Source organism: Glycine max, chromosome 14 (genome assembly GCF_000004515.6).
Source record: "Glycine max cultivar Williams 82 chromosome 14, Glycine_max_v4.0, whole genome shotgun sequence".
NCBI classification, from domain to species: Eukaryota; Viridiplantae; Streptophyta; class Magnoliopsida; order Fabales; family Fabaceae; genus Glycine; species Glycine max.
In genome coordinates, this window is record NC_038250.2 from 304,282 (window position 1) to 324,552 (window position 20,271).

The 20,271-nt window shown below is 36.3% G+C and overlaps 5 protein-coding genes and 1 long non-coding RNA gene across 6 annotated transcripts; 4 read left to right on the plus strand and 2 right to left on the minus strand.

Annotated features, from left to right (window-relative positions):
- The first annotated feature begins 114 nt into the window (after positions 1 to 114).
- Positions 115 to 2,138, plus strand: LOC100799257 (ATPase WRNIP1). The gene has a single exon (XM_003545015.5). It carries the CDS (start codon positions 302 to 304, stop codon positions 1,907 to 1,909), a length of 1,608 nt encoding a protein of 535 aa, XP_003545063.2. The 5' UTR covers positions 115 to 301; the 3' UTR covers positions 1,910 to 2,138.
- Positions 2,139 to 2,257: 119 nt separating this feature from the next.
- Positions 2,258 to 6,083, minus strand: CPX (coproporphyrinogen oxidase). The gene is made up of 8 exons (NM_001360354.1): positions 5,481 to 6,083; positions 5,313 to 5,388; positions 4,723 to 4,817; positions 4,282 to 4,365; positions 3,219 to 3,306; positions 3,002 to 3,126; positions 2,809 to 2,907; positions 2,258 to 2,702 (listed from the first exon to the last, which is right to left on the minus strand). The coding sequence occupies exons 1-8, from the start codon at positions 6,000 to 6,002 to the stop codon at positions 2,634 to 2,636; spliced, it is 1,158 nt and encodes a 385-aa protein (NP_001347283.1). The 5' UTR covers positions 6,003 to 6,083; the 3' UTR covers positions 2,258 to 2,633.
- Positions 6,084 to 8,117: 2,034 nt separating this feature from the next.
- On the plus strand, positions 8,118 to 11,385 carry LOC100527165 (N-acetyltransferase family protein). The gene is made up of 4 exons (NM_001248910.2): positions 8,118 to 8,237; positions 8,368 to 8,522; positions 10,596 to 10,721; positions 10,976 to 11,385. Exons 2-4 carry the CDS (start codon positions 8,369 to 8,371, stop codon positions 11,188 to 11,190), a joined length of 495 nt encoding a protein of 164 aa, NP_001235839.2. The 5' UTR covers positions 8,118 to 8,237; position 8,368; the 3' UTR covers positions 11,191 to 11,385.
- Positions 11,386 to 11,540: 155 nt separating this feature from the next.
- Positions 11,541 to 12,419, minus strand: LOC102666017 (uncharacterized). Its single transcript, XR_417821.4, has 2 exons — positions 12,067 to 12,419; positions 11,541 to 11,972 (listed from the first exon to the last, which is right to left on the minus strand). It is a non-coding gene; the product is annotated as an uncharacterized lncRNA (long non-coding RNA).
- Positions 12,420 to 13,481: 1,062 nt separating this feature from the next.
- On the plus strand, positions 13,482 to 15,211 carry LOC100784090 (PSI type III chlorophyll a/b-binding protein). Its single transcript, NM_001360253.1, has 3 exons — positions 13,482 to 13,797; positions 13,896 to 13,957; positions 14,281 to 15,211. The coding sequence occupies exons 1-3, from the start codon at positions 13,645 to 13,647 to the stop codon at positions 14,894 to 14,896; spliced, it is 831 nt and encodes a 276-aa protein (NP_001347182.1). The 5' UTR covers positions 13,482 to 13,644; the 3' UTR covers positions 14,897 to 15,211.
- On the plus strand, positions 15,208 to 19,641 carry LOC100804414 (transmembrane 9 superfamily member 12). Its single transcript, XM_003545300.4, has 2 exons — positions 15,208 to 16,876; positions 17,245 to 19,641. Exon 2 carries the CDS (start codon positions 17,301 to 17,303, stop codon positions 19,284 to 19,286), a length of 1,986 nt encoding a protein of 661 aa, XP_003545348.1. The 5' UTR covers positions 15,208 to 16,876; positions 17,245 to 17,300; the 3' UTR covers positions 19,287 to 19,641.
- Positions 19,642 to 20,271: the final 630 nt, after the last annotated feature.

Genomic DNA, 20,271 nt, shown 5'->3' on the forward strand with positions numbered 1-20,271 from the left:
AGTAAAAAAAAAAAGAATAAAAAACTTAGTCTAAACACTTAAAAAGGTAAAAATAATAATTAAAACCATACCTAAACATGTAAAAAAAATACCTAAACTAAAATATTAAAATTGAAAGAACAATTAAACTTAAAATTTTAATTATTTCCATTCTCCTTTGATTGATTTGTAACACAAAAAAAATCCTCCCCCCGAGAAAATATATACAATTCCTCAGTATGGGCTTCCGGAGAAAAGGGTGTGCGAGTGTGAGAATAAAAAAATAAAAAAAGAAAGAAGAGAAGATTGCATTTGCATCAAGATGGAGATGCAACAACTCCTCAGTATGGGCTTCCCGGACGAGTTAGCCGCCCAAGCCTTGGCTGCCACCGGCGGCAAATCCACCGTGAAAGCCACCGAATGGATTCTCTCTCACAAGCCCAACTCTTCCACATTCCAGCCCAAGCTCGATCGCTTCTTCCATTCCCAATCACAAGAACATGACGAACCCTCCAAACGCCCCAAACCTTCTCCTTCTCCTTCTCCTTCTCCAGCACAACCACAACACTGGCCCTCTTTCTTCTTTAAGATCGCAGACAAGAAACACGCCAACACCCACATTCACGAACCCTTGTACGAGCGGTTGCGTCCCAGAACCCTTGACGACGTCGTCGGTCAGGAGCATCTCCTCGCCCCCAACTCCCTTCTTCGCTCCGCAATCCAACGCAACCGCCTCCCCTCCATCCTCCTGTGGGGCCCACCCGGCACCGGCAAGACCACTATCGCCAAAGCCATCGTCAACTCCACCCCTTCTACTAACTCTTACCGCTTCGTCTCCTTATCTGCCGTCACCAGCGGCGTCAAAGACGTCAGGGACGCCGTCGACGAGGCCAGAAAACTCAGACTCAAATCCAACCAAACCACCGTTCTCTTCGTGGACGAGGTTCACAGGTTCAACAAGTCCCAACAGGACTCTTTCTTACCCGTCATTGAAGATGGCAGCATTGTCTTCCTTGGGGCCACCACCGAAAACCCTTCTTTCCATTTGATCACCCCTCTCTTGTCTCGTTGCCGCGTACTCACTCTTAACCCTCTCCAACCCCATCACCTTGCCTTGCTTCTGAACCGCGCTGTCACTCACACTGACAAAGGGTTGATGCAGAGCGTGGGGGTTCATGTTGATGTGAGCGAGGAAGTTGTTGATTTTATAAGCAACAACTGTGATGGGGATGCTCGGGTGGCCTTGAATGCCTTGGAGATTGCAGCTGTTACCGCAGCTGCAAGGCTACAACAAGGGATGGAATTGGATCTTCACACGAACGAGGAATGCAAGGATGATGTTGCTGCTGCTGCTGCTGTTGTTGTTAGTGTTGCTGATGCAAAGGAGGCACTTCAGTGCAAGCATGTTGCTTATGATAAAGCTGGGGAAGAGCACTATAATGTAATCAGTGCGTTGCACAAGTCTATGAGGGGAAGTGATGCAAATGCAGCTATTTATTGGTTGGCAAGAATGTTAGAGGGGGGTGAAGAGCCTCTTTACATTGCACGCAGACTCATACGGTTTGCAAGTGAGGATGTTGGTTTGGCTGATCCGTTGGCTCTGAATCAGGCCGTCTCATGCTACCAAGCATGCCACTTCATAGGAATGCCAGAATGCAATGTCATTCTTGCTCAGTGTGTTGCTTACTTGGCCTTGGCACCTAAGTCTGTTGCTGTTTATCGAGCCATAGGAGCCGCTCAGAAGGCAGTGAGGGAATCGGCTGGACACAATGAGGGTGTGCCTCTCCATTTGAGGAATGCTCCAACCAAATTAATGAAGGACATTGGATATGGGAAGGGATACATCTACACTCCCGACAATCCCACCGCAACACAAACTTACTTACCACCATCACTTCTGGGTCACAAGTTCCTCGATTGGCCTGAGTGACAGAGACGGAGTTATTATGTGCTTTTTTTTTTTTTTTTTTGCCTTTTGGTTTTGGGGGTAGTAAGGAGAAGGGTGCATACTGCAAACGATGTGTGCTTCTTTGTATATTTTTCCACCATTGCTAATAAATATATTGGCAATGGTGGGGGTGGGGGAATGCTAAATGCTAGTGCAATGCATGATGTAAATTTTACCTGATTAAATCTCATTTTCACTAATTTACTTTGAATTCTATTTTATTCTTCACCATAGGCCATACCTATCACTTTATGTTTAATTTAATAATTGTTCGATGAGTTCATTAAAAGTGGATATATGTGGCAAATTATAGGATCTTACATATAGCAATTGCTCAAAGATTTTTCAGTCAAAAGTATTATATCACCTTCAACAGAATTACCAATTTACTAGTCTGAGGTGTTGTGCAATACTGGCATTAAAGAAGCTGCCTTTTGTTTTCTTACATGGGATTGAGGAGTTACTTGTAGAAAGAACAATGGTTGGCAGTAGGTATACTACAGACGCAGCCTAGACATTTGTAATTTTCTGCATTTTCACGCTTTACGCGGATGACTCTAGCAAAATACGTGATTTACAATCCACCTAGTACAACAAGCTAACATTCTGACTCATCATAACAAGCACTTGATATACACCGAAAAAAGAAACAAGCTCCCTTATTATTAAATTAAAAAGCTGACAAATTGGGGGGTCAACTGATGAATTAGATCCATTCCTTGGGGTTGATGCATGCGTCCAAGAGTTTCCATTCTTCGCTTCCTTCTTCCGGTTTCTGCATACAAAAGGTCACCACCGTTTCAGTAGCAATTTCATAAATGGAAAATTTAAGTCATCTAACATCTAACTTGTTTAAAATAAAGAAGATTCCAAAATCGTACATGATCGTATTCCCACCGAGCAGTCAGTGGGAGAGAAACAAGTATACTCTCTATTCTCCCTCCAGTTTTCAGTCCAAATGTTGTACCCCTATCATATACCTGTGGCCAAAAATGTTATATAGTACAAATACAAATCTGATTTGAAAGAGTAGAGCAATACATTTTAAGTCTAGAGTTGGGTTAAAAGGTGTACCAAATTGAATTCAACATATCGTCCCCTTCGCAATTGTTGCCATGCTTTCTGATGATCATTGAAGGGCAAATCCTTCCTTTTCTCTATGATAGGTAAATAAGCAGGAATAACAGAATTTGCACATTCTGCAAGCAACCATTGTTTGGGCAGCATGAGATAGAGAGAATTATATGTCTTTCCAGTTAGAACCATCAGATTTATAAATGCAAGTAATTACCAGTAGCAAAGGAAAGGAGCATCTCCTGATCATAGTCATTAAGATCATCAAAAAATATTCCTCCAAGCCCTCTCCTTTCACCTCGATGCTGAATGTAGAAATAAGAGGAAGATAAGGAAAAACAACCAACAACAGCATATTCCCATGCACTCAACTTCAATTTAAAAAATATGTATAATGAATCCACTCTAACCCCTTAAACATAAAAGATGGCCTCCATGGCCCATCAAGTTACATGTTATATTGACTCAACTCCAGTATACTCAAATGGGAGCACTGTCTATGACAATTGACAAACAAGAGACTGAAAACAGATAAACAATTTTAAACCTTCCGACAACATCTTCCTAGTAATCCTCCTATTTATAAGATGAAGAAAGTATCAAATGTTTCTTATGTGTTAAGGACACTAAGTAGTTGGCATAAAGACGATAAGATAGGGTAAGCTATCATATCCTATTTTAATCTATTGTTTGGTGAGTCAATTAGATATGATAAACTTCTTGTATTCCTATTTGTTCATCATATCTTATTCATTAATTCAAAAATTATCCGAAGGGAAGAGTAAGATTCTGAACAAATAAGATTACATAGATAAAATTTCCCTTTTCACCTTCATCTCACAGTGTGCAACTCCTTTGTTCCACCACCACAACACTGTCCAATGTCACTGTCGCCAGCATCATCGCCATGATTACCACTACTACCACCATGATCATAACTGCATAGTCATCATCTTGCTTCCCCTGCATCACATATCTTCTTCCCATTCCCATCATTTCATTATTACCGACAGTCATTGCTGTTATCCATTTACCACCATTTGTTTCTTGCTTATTAATTATGAGAGCCTCCAATTCATCATATATTAAATTCATCAAAATTAAATATAACAGAAAGCCAAATTCATGAGTAAACTTCTATTAAAGGTACATGAACTGGACATGGAATGCTTAATACTCACTCATCACTGTTAACCTTTACTTTTATCAAACAGATCCTAAGACTGCTCAAAAATACAGTATTAAAGCTTTATTGTGTGAAAAAGGATTAAGAATTATACCTTGATATAAAAGTAATCATCACACCATTTCTTGAATCGGGGGTAAAAAGTAGGTTCAAACTTGTCACAGGCTTGTTTTTGAATCTACATAAGCAGCAAGATTTAAAGTTAGAGAGATTTTAAGTGACCTTGATTGCAGAATCCTTAAGCATTTGCCAAAACCGTTCCTAGAAATATAAAGAGAAACAAATTCTGTGCTTAACATTCCAATGCCTCCAATTTTAAGTGAACCAAGCTACATAAATTCAACTCAAGAAAACCCACCTAAAACTACAAAAATATATTAAAGGCACTCTCAAAAAGGACCAATATCATCAAGGTGTGATGACATTTTAGAACAAAGGAAATTATTTTTTCTTTCATCTTTTACCAAGTAAAAAAACCATTATTGATTCTAAACCATAAAAATGTCAGAAACCAATATTTGTGCTAAGGACATACTGAATGGAAGTGCTTAACATCCTCCTCAAAAATGTAAGCTGGTGTCAAGTCAGTTCCCCCACCAAACCACCATTGTCTAGGTGCTCCAGGAGCATCTGCAGAAAGCAACAGCTTGACTATCAATAGCAGCACATTTAAAAAAGGGTTCAACAACTTTATGCTCTTATGTTAACATCTCTTTGGTTTAATATTTGTTTTAAGATTTTGAGACGAACATGTACATATAGTTTTGTGTTTTTTTTTGTTTTTATTTATATATATAGTTGTGATTTATACATAAGCAACTGATAACAAATAGTAATTTGAAAAAAAAAAACAAAAACCTACAAAGTTGAACCTGAGGTAACCAAGCTTGAAAAAGACGGAGCAGATATCAGATCATATTAGCTTCTATACAGTAATTAAAGATTAAACAGTCCCAAGCACACACACAAAGCCCAAACAACAGGAAGCAAAAAGACAGGCATGAAAGAAGCAGTATAAAAAGAAATTGTTAATCACATCACATGTGTTGAAGTAATATGACAAAAAATACTGCTAAAATGATATAAAGAGGAGCTTGGAAATGAGCAAATCAGAATGCAATTTACCTTTAGGAGCATCGGTTTCAAAATAGCGATAGTTGAAATGTAGGGTAGGGGCAAACGGGTTCTTTGGGTGTAAAACCTGAACAGAAAGACAATGGGGGCAAATTAACTAGTCCAAAAAAAAAAAGGAAATAAAAAAAAATTGAGTAGAGGTGGTAGAGAGATACTAACGGAGCTGATTCCAGCAGCGAAGAAAGGCACAGGACCAGGTTTTTGATCGGTAGGAACACCCTTGGCAGCACGATATGCGTCAGGTGGCATGACACCGTAAACAACAGAGACATTAACCCCAGCCTTCTCCCAAACGGCACCGTCTTGAAGGACCCTGCTAATGCCACCGCCGCCACCGGGCCTGGACCAAACGTCCTCCTTGAACTGGGCCCCACCATCAGCGGCCTCGAGGGCACTGCACACGGTGTCCTGGGCCTCCCTTATCATCTTCTCGAAGCGGGCCCGAACCGAAGTGGAAGACTGGGCCTCGTCCACTCCTCTGAGAAACGTTTCGGGACGATTGGCCTCCGGGGTCTCTTTCTCTATAGAAACGGTGGCTCTGACTGGGCCTTTTGCCATGCTCGGAGGTGGCTTCCAACTGCGCTTAGTGAGCGAGATCGCAGTTGGAGTAGTGGAAGCGGAGCCAGAGAGAAAAGGGAACGCGTAGGACGGAGCCGAGACAATGCTCGCACAATGCATCATGCTTCGGATTTGATTCCCAAAGAGGCTTCTGAAAATGAAATTCGGAGATGATAAGGTCTTCCTTCCTTTCTCCCAACGCTTGCAGTTTAAAATTAATTAATTCACTATTTAATTTACTGATAAAAAAATATATATATATTATTTTAATTTAATTTTTGCCACTTGGTATTTATCTGGGACAAAAGGGAGAGGAAACTGGTGGCACCAGTACAAATTCTAGCAGCGCCATCCAATGGCAAATGGTTACGCCCACAGATAACATGGAAATCCAATCAACGTCTTCTCCATTTATGCAGAATACACGAGTTCACTGTTCAATACTACTTCCTAATACTAAAATTAAATACACTACATTTTATTTACCACCAAAGGACGCGGATATTAGTTTTGGGTCCAATATAGTAGAAGATGCCTGTGGTCAGACCAATAAATAGTAAAATCCAAATATGATTATTTTATTTTAGATGTTTGTGTGCAGTTACACGATTATAAAAGTGTCTCATGGTAATGGTTAGGAGAGATCGTAATGGGATAGCTGATACCTTAGCTGGCCTAACTTTCTCCATTTTGGAAAATGTTTAGAATCTAATAACTTTTCATGTTTTGAATCTTTCTCCTCTGATTGAATAAATTTGCCTCGTTTTTCTTAAAAAAATGCTATTATCATTAATGATATGAGATTATCCTCTTGCAGTAAAAAAGATAACAATAATTTTATTATGAGTTACCTTAAATACTGAAACATTTATTATTCACGCTGATCACACTAGCTCGTATCTTTAAAAATTTTCTATCAAAATCATGTATGCAAATCCTTTTTTTCCTTATCAAACCTGAATAATTTTTTTAATCAATCAAACATATTTTAATCATTTCTAACAATTATCATTTTCAGAATTTATAATTTTTTAACAATAAAATTCATAATTTTCAAGAACCATGGTTTTTTTGGCATAAAAAGAAACTAGCAAATGTCCTCTAAAAGTGTAGTGTCATTCTCTCAATAGATTTAAGTCTCTTTTGTTTGTTTCTATAGAAATTGAATCCACACAAATATGAAAAGGGAACAAAATATAAATATCAAATTAATATTGTTTGAGAAGAAAAATAAAAGATATTTTATTTTTCTTGTACTAAAAAAAAACCCCTAAACTGAAATGAAATAAGATAAACATTATTTCATGTTTTTAATTTAAAAATAATCAATAATTTAATTTTAAAAATATTTTTTATTTTCACTATTCTTATCGCTCAAACTAAGTGATGGTTGCAAACTTGACTTAGCCAAATATTTGGGTTGGATTTTCTTGATTGTTTAGGTCAAACTTAACCTAATTTGTTCATGCATAAAATACATCATCAATTTTTAGTTTTAAAAAATGTAAACTTCATTTGTTGGCTCGTTGATTAATATAAAATAATAATTATATATTTAAATTAAAGAATATTATTACTAGTGATAACAACTATGAACATTATTTAAGTATGTATTGTGTAATATTAAACAAATTTTTGAGGATTAGATGAAAGTTCATGTCACACATAATGTTACAAATCGATTCAATAATTTAACAATAATGTTGGAATTATCTTGTGTTTGGTTGAATTTTCAAGTGTTGAGATGTAATAGAATAGGTACCTAAAATTGTATAATATGCATGATTGTTTATTTTTATATTTTTTTAAATTACATTAAAATTTAAAATAAATTTAAACTTTCATGCCATTAATCCAATTTAAATTAATTTTTTTGATGTCTTAATTTGAATTGGGTTAAAGAAAGGTATACAAATTTAATATCTAAAATTTAGTTTGGATTGAGTCATGAATTTAGTGAAACTTGACCCAGTTAATAAACACTCCCGCAGATAAGAGGAGAAAAAACTTTTGACTTGTTTTTTTATTCCTAATAATACATGTTTTTCACTTAATTTCACTTTTATTTTTCTTTATTTCACTTCTGTAATGTACTTATTTATCAAGGGTAGGTAAATGTAAGGACTTTGACTTCAGAAGCTTTTTATAATATATATATATATATATTCTTTTGCTAATAAAAGATTTTTAATGTTAAAACAGTACTCTAAAAAAGGTCGGAAAAGGAAAAATGAAATTGTAAAATGTCAAAAGAACCCCGGGTCTAGGTTTTTCGCTCTCGTCCACCGCCACGCACTCTTCACTCGCAGATTCAAACGTTTCCGAGGTGAGGCTGAGGCATCTCTCTCTGCTTTCTAGGTATGTGTAGTTCGTCAATTTGAATTTACTTTGGGGATTTTGAGATTGGGCGAAGATTCATTTCCATATCCATTACTCTCCCATGCCATGCCACCTTCTCTGCTTTTGCTAACATTTTTGTTTTTTGTAGAATGGGAGCTGGGCGTGGAGTCTCCATCTCACTTGATGGGGTGAGGGACAAGAACCTTATGCAGCTCAAAAAGCTCAATCTCGCTCTTTTCCCCGTTCGTTACAATGACAAATACTATGTCGATGCACTCGCTTCCGGTGAATTTACCAAACTAGGTTCTACTCTATGTTTCTTTCTCACTTCCTTTTTTTCACATTAATTTCATTCACAATCTTTATTCTTCCTAGTTGTTACATATTTCTTTCTCCTTGCTTAACGAGCTACTCTACTGGGTTTATGCCTGATGTCAGGGTTTTGCTGGGGAGTCAAATCACTTGGGATCCATTTGAAATAAATAAATAAAACAATGAACGAACTAATTTTTGTTCCAATACTAGTTACTTATTTGCCTCCAAAAAGCTTCCCATGATTGGGGAATGATCACATGAACAAAAAGTTGGTTGCCAAAAGATATATTTGGTAGATTTTTCCTTTTATTCGATGCTGAAGCAGAAGCATATGTGTGACAATGTCTATGTCTTGGCTTCTATTTTCCCTTAGAGGTTTTCTTAAGCTTACTGCACTTCAGTTCCTGCACAAGTTGCCTTTAGCAGTTTAGCTTCCTTCACATATTAAAGCTCAAGATTCTAATTCCACTGAAGGATATTAGGTCTTATAATCCATTATTAGTATTTTTTTTATCTGATGTTTTGAATTTGGGTGTTGCAATTAGTCATTGCTTACATTACTAATCTTTGGACAATGATTTTTTTTTAATCTTAAAAAATAATATATCTATTGGCTAAAAACTAATCTACGGATTCACTCCAGTCATTCATAGCAAAACCCTTTAAATTTTGGTTCTTACTTTTTTTTTTATTTGTTTAATTCAATTTGCACTTGGTTTATTTTTTTAATTGACCCGAATTTCTTGTTCAATTCAGAATTCATATTTCCTACCTTTTGCAATATCCTTCGTGCATTTTGTTTTATCAAACATACCCTTTGATAAAACAAAATGCATATAAAGGATATGAAAGCCTTTCTAACTTTTTGGATTCAAACATACCCACTCCCTTCCCTTAAAAATGGGGAAATAAAACTCCTTTTCAGAGTTTTGACAAACATGTGAACATATAGCATAGTCCTATTGGTTTTTCTTTTTGATAGATGTACTCAGTGTTGTTGTTGAGGGCGAGCCATGATGCAACTGTAAAGCCGTGCCTTAGTGACGGGTTAGTCATGGGAAATGGCCTCTTTGCATATGCAAGGGTAAGGTTGCATATAAATACAATAACCCTCCCCCATACTTTCGCATTGCGAGGAGCCTTTGGCACCAGGGTACATTAGTTTTTTTTATACTCTGTTGTCAAAATTGCGAGTAAGATCAGAGGATCGCCTTCTGATTCCCTTGCATGCTCTCACTCTATAAAGCCTAATCACATTCTCTAATATATCTCTGGTCTCTCTGCTTTCTGTGTTCTGCCTCCCATTAACAATAATCTGTGTTCTACTTCCAGCACTAACACCCCTGTTTATGCCTTCAAAGATTTTGCCTTCAGGGGGTTCAAGCTTTGTGCCTCACTGCCTTCAAGCTTCTATTTTTCTGCCTGTGCTTTATGTTTAAGATTGCTATTGAGGATCACATATGTTATGTCACTTTTTATGATTTGTACGTAACCTTATGATTGTGAATTTTCAATTTTAGTTTATCTAAATATTGTGATTTAGGTGTTATTTTTGCTATCTATGTTATTTTTTGTGTACGCACGTGTAAGTATAATTTTGCATTTTTAGTAGGATCTTATGATTCATGTTACATTCCTAGGTTATATAACCTTCTACTCCCTTCCCGGTCTTAGCTAGGATCTTGATTTTGACAACATTGGATATGCTGATGGTTTCGAGAGCTCTTGAATTGATTTCCCCCCTTCTTTTTCTGCTTTATTTAAGGAGAATATGCACTCCCTCTTTGATTTTGATAAATTTATCCATGCCTAGAAAAATGTACAGAGTTATCTTTATTGGAATACAACACAAGATGCCTTCAATACTTAATCACGTGCTTTTTGAAAGCATTTGGACTTAGAGTTAGCATGCAAGCATATAACATTTCTTTAGTTGAACCAGCTTGTTTGATATCTCTGTGCTTTCAGTTTGCTTGATATATGGATGATACAGAAAGAAGGGATGGGTATACAAGGGACCTATAGAATGTGTCTGACACCGTTGAGTACTTTGCCTTTCAGCTTACTATAGTGATATTTGTGTTGGAGCAATTGCATGCCGGCTGGAGAAGAAGGAAGGTGGGGGGCAAGTTCGGGTTTACATCATGACGTTAGGTGTTTTGGCACCTTACCGTGGACTTGGTATTGGTAAGAAAGAAACTGAATATCTTTCCCTGGTGATTGAAAGTTTAATTGATCATTTTTTTAATGACCTTGGTGTGGATACCTGTCTCAGTACCACAAATGCATATTAATGGTTTGTCATAAGGTGCAAGCTTCATATTGGGAACATGTTAATTTACATCTGGCAACAATCAGTTTCAAAATTTATCACTTCCTTTTAAGCTTGTTATTTTATAAACTATGCAAGTGTTGTGATGTGAATCTTGTGGTTTATGCAGGAACAAAGTTATTGAATCATGTTCTTGATCTTTGCTCCAAGCAAAACATTTCTGAGGTTTACTTGCATGTGCAGACAAACAATGAAGATGCCATAAACTTCTACAAGAAATTTGGGTTTGAAATTACAGAAACAATCCAGAACTATTATACGAACATTACACCGCCAGACTGCTATGTTCTCACGAGGTATACGGCAAGCACAACGAAGAAATAACATTTCAGCCAGTTATTTTGAGGGGAAGTGATCAGAGATTGTTGCATTGTTTTATGGTTTTTGCCATGGATGTATTACACTAAAGTTTTTTATGTCCAATGCTAGACTTTACCATAAAGTTAGCTAAAAAAAAAAGCAGCACTTGGAGATCTCTTGCTAAGGTACTATTATGCTATTTTACCCGTTTGCTCTCATCTACCCCCAGTCTTATCATTTCCATCAAAGTAGTATTAAACTACGAAATCGGTACAAGAATCTCTAGAAACGATTATCTAAAATGGAGGCACATAGAGTAAATAAAAAAAACCACATCAAGATATTGTAAACCCAATTTACTTTAAGTTGCATCCTGTATTTTAAAACTAAAGCTAGCTTGTGCGTTCTGAATAAGACTTGCATGATTTTTGTGGCCAGCAAATGGCTAGTTAACAAAATATTAATTATAATATAGGATACGAGAGGGCCCTTTCTAGGCTTTGCATTGTACCGACTGCTGAGGCATGTGCCCTCTTCGCACAATTTGGGTTGCATAAAAGACGAAGGCTAAGCTTCTTACGCATAGTGGGAAAGGATTTCTTAGCCGTTAGATTTTCTTCTTTCTTTTTTTGTTTGTCTTTTCTTCCATCCCTCTTCTCGCTGGTAACTTCCCTTCCCGTTCGCTTTGAACATCAGTTATGCGAAGGATCAGATCATCAGATTTGAAGAATCGCATCCTAGGAGACCTGTGAAGGACTTTGTGGTCGCCGCCGCACTCTAAGCGCGAAGGGAACCTCGCCACCGGCCTGCCGCGAAAAGAGAAAAAAGAAAAGGATAAACTTTCAACAAAGGGAAACAGAAGAAAAATAAATCTTTTTTTAACCATCCATTAAATCTAACCATCAGAAGGAGTTTAACTAGCCTTCGTCTAAATATGAAACTTTGTGAGCAACTTATCCCCCAAGTTATAAATATTAGCAAACCAAACATGACATGAGGTTTAACTTTCGACTTAACTGAATCTTTTGTCTTCTTTTTTGTATACCAAGCATACTTTTCTCATTTTTTTTTTTTAGTATTTATCACTCTACTTCTTTTGTTTCATGCCCCTCTATTTGACGTTAAAATAATAATAATATTAAGAAATTATATTTACCGGGGTGTTTGCGATACATCTTTGTTTGATTTTTAAATGAAAACTTATTCAAACTAAACATAAAATTTTTGGGATTCTTAAAAAAATCAATCCAATATTTTTTTATCATGTGAATGTAACTAATAATAAATTTGAATCATATCAATCCAATATTTTTTTATTTTTAAAATTTATTTTCACAAGACTTTCAAAATTATTTTAATTTGATAATTAACAAAATAAATTGTTCCAATGAGTGTAATAATTGAGTCATGATCAACCCTTAAAAATGACATTTACATAATTATAGTAAATGAAGCAAAAAAAGTCACAGGTGATTATAATTACATTACAAACCTATTCTTAAAAAAATGCATTATAAACCATTCATAGTTAATTATTCATAGAGTGTCTCTTTTTTCTACCATTATTTTTAGTCACAAAAATACATAACTAAAAAAATACTCAACACATGAAATTACATATTTTATTATCAAAATTGAGCCATGACTTAGGTTACGATAATGAAATTTTATTTGGAGGTATAAAAAAAATAACTAAAGTATAATGCGTGATTTACAATAGGTATAAAAAATAAACCTAATTGCAATAAAATATGCGGTTTCTTTGTTTGATTGATTTTTAGTTTTTTTTTAATCGGTTTGCTAGTTTAAAATGATTTGATTCAATTTTAAACATCTCTGCCACAACAAACATAGACAACAATTCATAATTTCATATAAATAAGAGTGAAGAGAAGAGAAATGTAAGATAAAATGAATGATGAGGTGCAAAGAGATAGAAAAAGAAAAAAAGAGTATCGTATAACTTATTATATAATTTATTACATGAACACAATATCTTAAAATAATTTTTCAATGGAAATAATTATTTTGACATTTTAACGTTACACAGGGATCCAAGGTCTTTTATTTATTTTCTGAATTGTTGGCTATGCACAAATAATTTGATGGAAGAAAGACTTATGTTTAAAAAATTCCACGTGGATATAGAGTTGAGAGTAAAGAAAATTACACAAGGGAAGATATTATCCACAGGAGGCGGGGTGAGATTGCATGATGATAACGTAATGGAAGTGGGAAGGAAAGAATATCCCAACCCTTATCGGATTCATGATATTACGTGTATAAAGCTGGTTGGAGAACTAGATCATAATCTCATCCTCACTCTTCAATATCCACCAGGAGTTGGATACTGGTCGTGCTAGCTAGCGGGCCAAAGTAGTGCCTAAGTCTTCCTCATATCTTCCACCCTTTGGCTTATTAGTGGGAGCAATACATATCATTCATTCAGAGGCAACAAAGGAGTTGTAAATTAAGAGCATGGCTGCACAAGCTCTTGTATCATCATCATCTCTTACCTTCTCAGCCGAGGCTACAAGACAAAGTCTTGGACCAAGATCACTCCAATCTCCATTTGGCTTCTCAAGAAAAGCCTCCTTTCTTGTTAAGGCAGCTGCTACTCCCCCTGTCAAGGTCTGTAATTCCTCTCTCACTTGATGTGTTTTTATGTTTTCATCTACACTTTCACTTTTTTTTATAAAAAAAAAAACTTTCTTTCTTTTGGTGTTCAGCAAGGATCAGACAGACCTTTGTGGTTTGCATCAAAGCAAAGTCTTTCCTACTTGGATGGCAGGTAAATTTCATCCTAGTTCATCAATAGCTTAACATAACGATATGATCATGTCTGGATATATAAACTTCTCATGAGCACTTGAAGAATAAAAAGGTAAAATGAAGTTTATTTCATGAGTTAAAACATAATTAAGTTAATTTATAGTAGCTCTTTCGCTTAATTTCTCCAATAAACTTATGAAAGAAACTTAATTCATTTTATTCCGTTCCTGGGAACCTTGTTCGAATAACACTAGTGTATCTATGCAATTTAGAAGAGAAGTAAATAATTAGTTACTATGCTGGTGCTGAAATTGACTTTATCTGGCATCATGTGCATTGCAGCCTTCCGGGTGACTATGGATTTGACCCTCTGGGACTTTCGGACCCTGAAGGAACAGGAGGGTTCATTGAGCCGAAATGGCTAGCATATGGTGAGATAATCAATGGTCGTTATGCAATGTTGGGTGCAGTTGGTGCAATAGCACCTGAAATTCTAGGCAAGGCTGGTCTGATCCCTCAGGAGACAGCACTCCCATGGTTCAGAACCGGTGTGTTCCCACCTGCAGGAACCTACAACTACTGGGCAGACTCCTACACACTGTTCGTGTTTGAGATGGCACTGATGGGATTTGCAGAGCACAGAAGATTCCAAGACTGGGCCAAACCAGGCTCTATGGGCAAACAATACTTCCTAGGACTAGAGAAGGGTCTTGGAGGTTCTGGTGAGCCAGCTTACCCAGGAGGACCTTTCTTCAACCCACTTGGCTTTGGTAAGGATGAGAAGTCCTTGAAGGATTTGAAGCTCAAGGAAGTGAAGAATGGAAGGTTGGCTATGTTGGCAATCTTGGGTTACTTTGTTCAAGCTCTTGTCACAGGTGTTGGCCCATACCAAAACCTCCTAGATCATTTGGCTGACCCCGTGCACAACAACATCTTGACCAGTCTCAAGTTCCACTAAATGTATTATATCATATTCTTTACCCTCTTGGTCTTGGTTCTTGTTCGCTTCGCAGTTACCAAAGCTCAACCACCTTTCTATATCCTCTCTTTGCTCTTTGGGACTCTACCATCATCTGGACATTTTGTTCCTTGGTGTGCCGCTGTAAGAATTGACATGTAAAACAACTAGAAACATTCGACATCTTTATCTTTTTGCTCGTTAGATTAACCGTACCCAAGTTTTTATTTATTTGAATTGCACAAGTCTGAATAATGTTACAATTTTATAAACTGTATATGTTGTGAGAGAATTTTAAAAAAAAAAAATCATCTTTAAATAATTAATCCAGTTAAGATTGGATCTTGAGAGAATGTAGTTAAACTGGAATGAATCCTATACACAAATGTGCAGCTTTTAAGGCAATAGCTTAACTCCCAACATTTGTTTGACGGCAACCTGAAATTTAAACAGCAATCAAGTCACAATATTTTAATTTTGCTCCACAATTAGGCATTTGAAAATCGTTTTCATTCTTTACTATTTTGAGTCTGAATTAAATAAATTTATTTTAGTAGACAAAACTCATTGACCACGAGGAAGAAAAAAAAGGCTAAACGGTCTTCTAGTGTTGTTTTTTTATTCCATGCATAAAATTTAAACATGTAACTTAATTTGTTTAAGAGAAATTAAGTTTTTTTGTCACTCGAACCAAATCACGATACAAAAATATATTATTTTCTTCTATAACTTCGAAAATATTCTTAATCTCATTTTGATGCGTATTTTGCGTGGTCAGAGTTTTTCGGGAGAGATTATATGCATAAGAAGACAAAAACTGCTGGAAGAACAAGGACCAACCAATTGGTTTAATTTCAAAAAGAATTAAATGAAAGTTGATATTTGGTATAATTTTACTAAGGTTTAATGTATTTTTTTTTTACTATACCAATCAGTTAAAAATTATCTTAAGGGATGTTTATTTCACGTCATGTTCTTCTCAGGTAAATCAATGTTTGTTAAAAGGTTATCAGAATTTATAACATGTATATTATATGTTCGAATTTTCTATTTCAAATGTGGACTAATATTATAAGACAATTATATTAGCTATTTATTATTAGTGAATTTTATTTTATATGATCAAATTAAGTGAGTCCGTTAGACAATCAAATCAAATGATATGGACTTAAACAAGCAGAGATGTCAGTGTTGTGTTGGTCCATTAGGGGGTAATGAGAACCCTAGTAGGTTAATACACTATAAAAAGACTATGGTCCCCAAGCCGTCAGATATAGTTTCTCTTCTTCCCATAGGTCCTATTAACCAATAAAGAGGTTCTGGCTGAGGAAGAATCATGAAGTCACTGGTTACCTATGGATTCAGATTCCGCTTGCATTTGTTGATCAATGATCCAAGTATTCCTAAAACTCTTCCATCTAATGTAATGTGTTCTTGGTGGTTATTGATATTTTATAAGGATCCCCTAAAATTCCAACATTGTGTTCTTAGGGAATGTTATATCTTCATTTCAAGCAAATTCTATTCCCAAGACCAAGAGGAGGATGGATATATAATATTCTCAAGGGAATAAAAGTTATTTTCTACAATAACTATCTATTTTCATTACATTCTAATATTGTTGTTTTACTTTTACATTCTAATATTGTTCTACAATTACTAAATGCCAAGCAAACATGTCTTTGAGAATAATATGATTATGTGAGGTTCAGGAAGCAAAAGCCCGGATTTGCCTAAGAGCCAAAAAATGAAATGCAGGCCGGGAGATTCACTAGAGGGCCCAACAAATAACTAAAAACAGAGTATTGAGGCGAAGGTGGGCTTGAGTGGGCCATACCGTACAGAAAACAAGTATCATTTTCATTTTGGCGAACGAGTGCGAATCTTTTTCTCTTACGTTGTTATTTTATTTCCTTACTATCTCCATCTGCATCTGCTACGTTGTGTTGAGCTTTGAGATCTGTCTCGCCAAAATTCATGGTAACCTCTCCCTTTCTTTTCTTTTCTTTCCTTTCCTCTCTAACCAGTTCTCTTCCTTTTCCCTTTGCAATATTTTGCTCCTTCATCGATTAATTTTGCATTCCTCGTGTTTTTGCTTCTCGTTTTGTTACTTGTTAGCTTTCTCACTGGACTTGTTTGCTGCTTTACTTTACTCTTGTGATCTGATTCTCGGTTTTAAAGCGGACCTGCATTGCCTTTTTTTTTTCCTCTTCTGCTTCAAAACTATTGGATCTGATTTCAATATGTTGATATGATTATTATTATTTATAATTATGTGCTTGCATTTTGCTGTTTTTTTTCTTTGAAAATCTCTGGCCTCTCATGTTGAAATGTTTATTCCATTGTAGATTTCGTGTTGAATGCATCATCAGAGTTAGGTTTATTTTTTGACATTTGGTGTAAAATGGGGGTGCCAACTTGGAGAAAACCAGTGATCTACTGGGTTTGCCTTTTCGTCATTATCAATGCGTTTGTACAAATTAGCAATGCATTTTATCTTCCGGGAAGCTACATGCATACTTACTCAAATGGAGATCCGATATATGCCAAGGTTAATTCATTAACTTCTATTGAGACCGAGCTTCCCTACAGCTACTACAGTCTCCCTTACTGCAAGCCCCTTGGTAAAATAAAGAAAAGCGCTGAGAATCTTGGAGAGCTCCTCAGGGGAGATCAGATTCATAACTCTCCCTACCTTTTCCACATGAATGTTAATCAGTCAATCTACCTCTGTATTACGACCGCCTTGAATGAGAATGAGGTAAAGCTACTGAAACAAAGAACTCGTGATCTGTATCAAGTAAATATGATCCTTGACAATTTGCCTGTTATGAGGTTTGCCAATCAAAATGGGATTAAGATCCAGTGGACGGGGTTCCCTGTTGGCTACACACCACCTGATGGTAGTGCAGATTACATCATTAACCATCTCAAATTCACGGTCTTGGTTCATGAATATGAAGGAAATGGTGTTGAAATCATTGGGACTGGGGAGGAAGGTATGGGTGTTATTTCTGAAGCTGACAAGAAGAAGGTATCCGGATATGAAATTGTTGGCTTTCAGGTTACCCCTTGCAGTGTTAAGCGCGACCCTGAAGTCATGACAAAACTCCACATGTATGACAATATCTACTCGACAAACTGTCCATCTGAGCTAGACAAGTACCAACCGATTAAAGAGCAAGAGAGGATATCATTTACATATGAAGTTGAGTTCGTGAAAAGTGATATAAGATGGCCATCGCGTTGGGATGCTTACTTAAAGATGGAGGGCTCCCGGGTGCATTGGTTCTCCATCCTAAATTCATTGATGGTGATCTTTTTCCTAGCCGGTATTGTCTTTGTCATTTTCTTGAGAACTGTAAGAAGGGACTTGACTCGGTATGAGGAGTTGGACAAAGAGGCACAAGCTCAGATGAATGAGGAGCTTTCTGGATGGAAGCTTGTTGTGGGTGATGTATTTAGAGAGCCTGATGGTTCGAAGCTTCTCTGTGTGATGGTTGGGGATGGGGTTCAGATTCTTGGAATGGCTGCTGTGACTATTGTTTTTGCAGCCCTGGGTTTCATGTCACCAGCTTCCAGGGGTATGCTGCTTACCGGGATGATAATTTTATATCTTTTCCTGGGAATTGCTGCTGGATATGTCAGTGTACGTCTATGGAGGACCATTAAGGGAACCTCGGAAGGGTGGAGATCCATTTCCTGGTTATCTGCATGCTTTTTTCCTGGAATTGCTTTTATTATTCTAACAGGACTGAATTTTCTTCTCTGGGGCAGCAAAAGTACTGGTGCTATTCCCATTTCCCTGTATTTTGAGTTGCTCTTCCTCTGGTTCTGCATATCAGTTCCACTTACCCTCATCGGAGGATTTATGGGGACAAAAGCTCAGCAAATTGAATATCCTGTGCGAACTAACCAGATTCCTAGGGAGATTCCTGCACGTAAATATCCGTCATGGCTTCTTGTTCTTGGTGCAGGAACTCTTCCATTTGGAACCCTTTTCATTGAGCTTTTCTTTATCCTTTCCAGTATCTGGCTTGGGAGGTTCTATTATGTATTTGGTTTCTTGTTGGTTGTTCTTCTATTGCTGGTTATTGTTTGTGCTGAAGTGTCAGTGGTCCTCACATATATGCATCTTTGTGTGGAAGATTGGCAGTGGTGGTGGAAGTCATTCTTTGCTTCAGGCTCTGTTGCTCTTTATGTCTTCCTGTACTCCATTAACTACTTGGTTTTCGACCTGCAGAGTTTGAGTGGACCTGTCTCAGCTATACTTTATCTCGGCTATTCCCTGCTCATGGCAATTGCAATCATGTTGTCAACTGGAACCGTTGGCTTCCTTATGTCATTTTACTTTGTGCACTACTTGTTCTCATCAGTAAAGATAGATTGAAGTTTGCTTTGCTATCTCTCACCAGCTAAAGCAAAAGGCATGCTGGAAGAGGAATTTTTCTTAAATAGTGTAACTTTTGCTTAATTCTTTTTGTAGCTTGATTTGCAGCATGTTGAGTGGTGAAATAGATGCCTTGCTGATTGCAGTAAATAGTTGCCACTCAATTTTATGTTGCTATGCGAACTACAGTTTGTTCCCCTTTCTACCTGTCTCTCCCGTAAGTTTACTCATTCAACTAGTGTTTGGTATCATTCTGTTTCATGTGATTTAGTTTGGTCAAGTTGCTTGAGGAAGTTGTAATTGCACAAACTGTCTTATTCCTTATTCATTCAAATATCAAGAAAAATTAAATGGATACTTCTAGGTTTCGTCAAGGTATCCATCCACTGTGCTTGGTAATATATATTATTATTAGTACCACTAGGGGAAACACAGGCGTTGTCACACCTGTGTGTCCGTATTTCTATTACTTTATCGCATTTTTTTATTTAAATTGATTTTGTCATACAATATAAAAAAATATAAATTATAATATTTGTACAGCGGTACCTCTATTATGAGAAGGTACAACATTTTTTTAACTAGTGGAGAAGGTTTAGCTATATAAATGCAATCAATCTCTGATTTCAACATTCTTTCTTAGAAAAAAGAAAACTCATTGTTATTTTCTCGCCGTGCTATTTTCACTCACATTGTGTGTGTTGTGACTAGAATTAAGTGACATCCTTATTTTTTATTTTTTATTTTCATTTTCTCTCTTTAAAATCATTGTTTCTTTATTGGTACCACTTACTCACATTTATCTTATTCCTTTCCATTTTCTCTCTTCCCTTGTTAAAAACTTATCACTCAAATTATTTTTTCTATCTGTCTAAGTAGAAAAATGAACTCATAATCTAGATGAAAAGAATAAAAAATTCCTTAAAATATAAGATAAGAAGATGTTGTTTTCTGTTATAACTAACCTTTGACATCAAAATTTTAA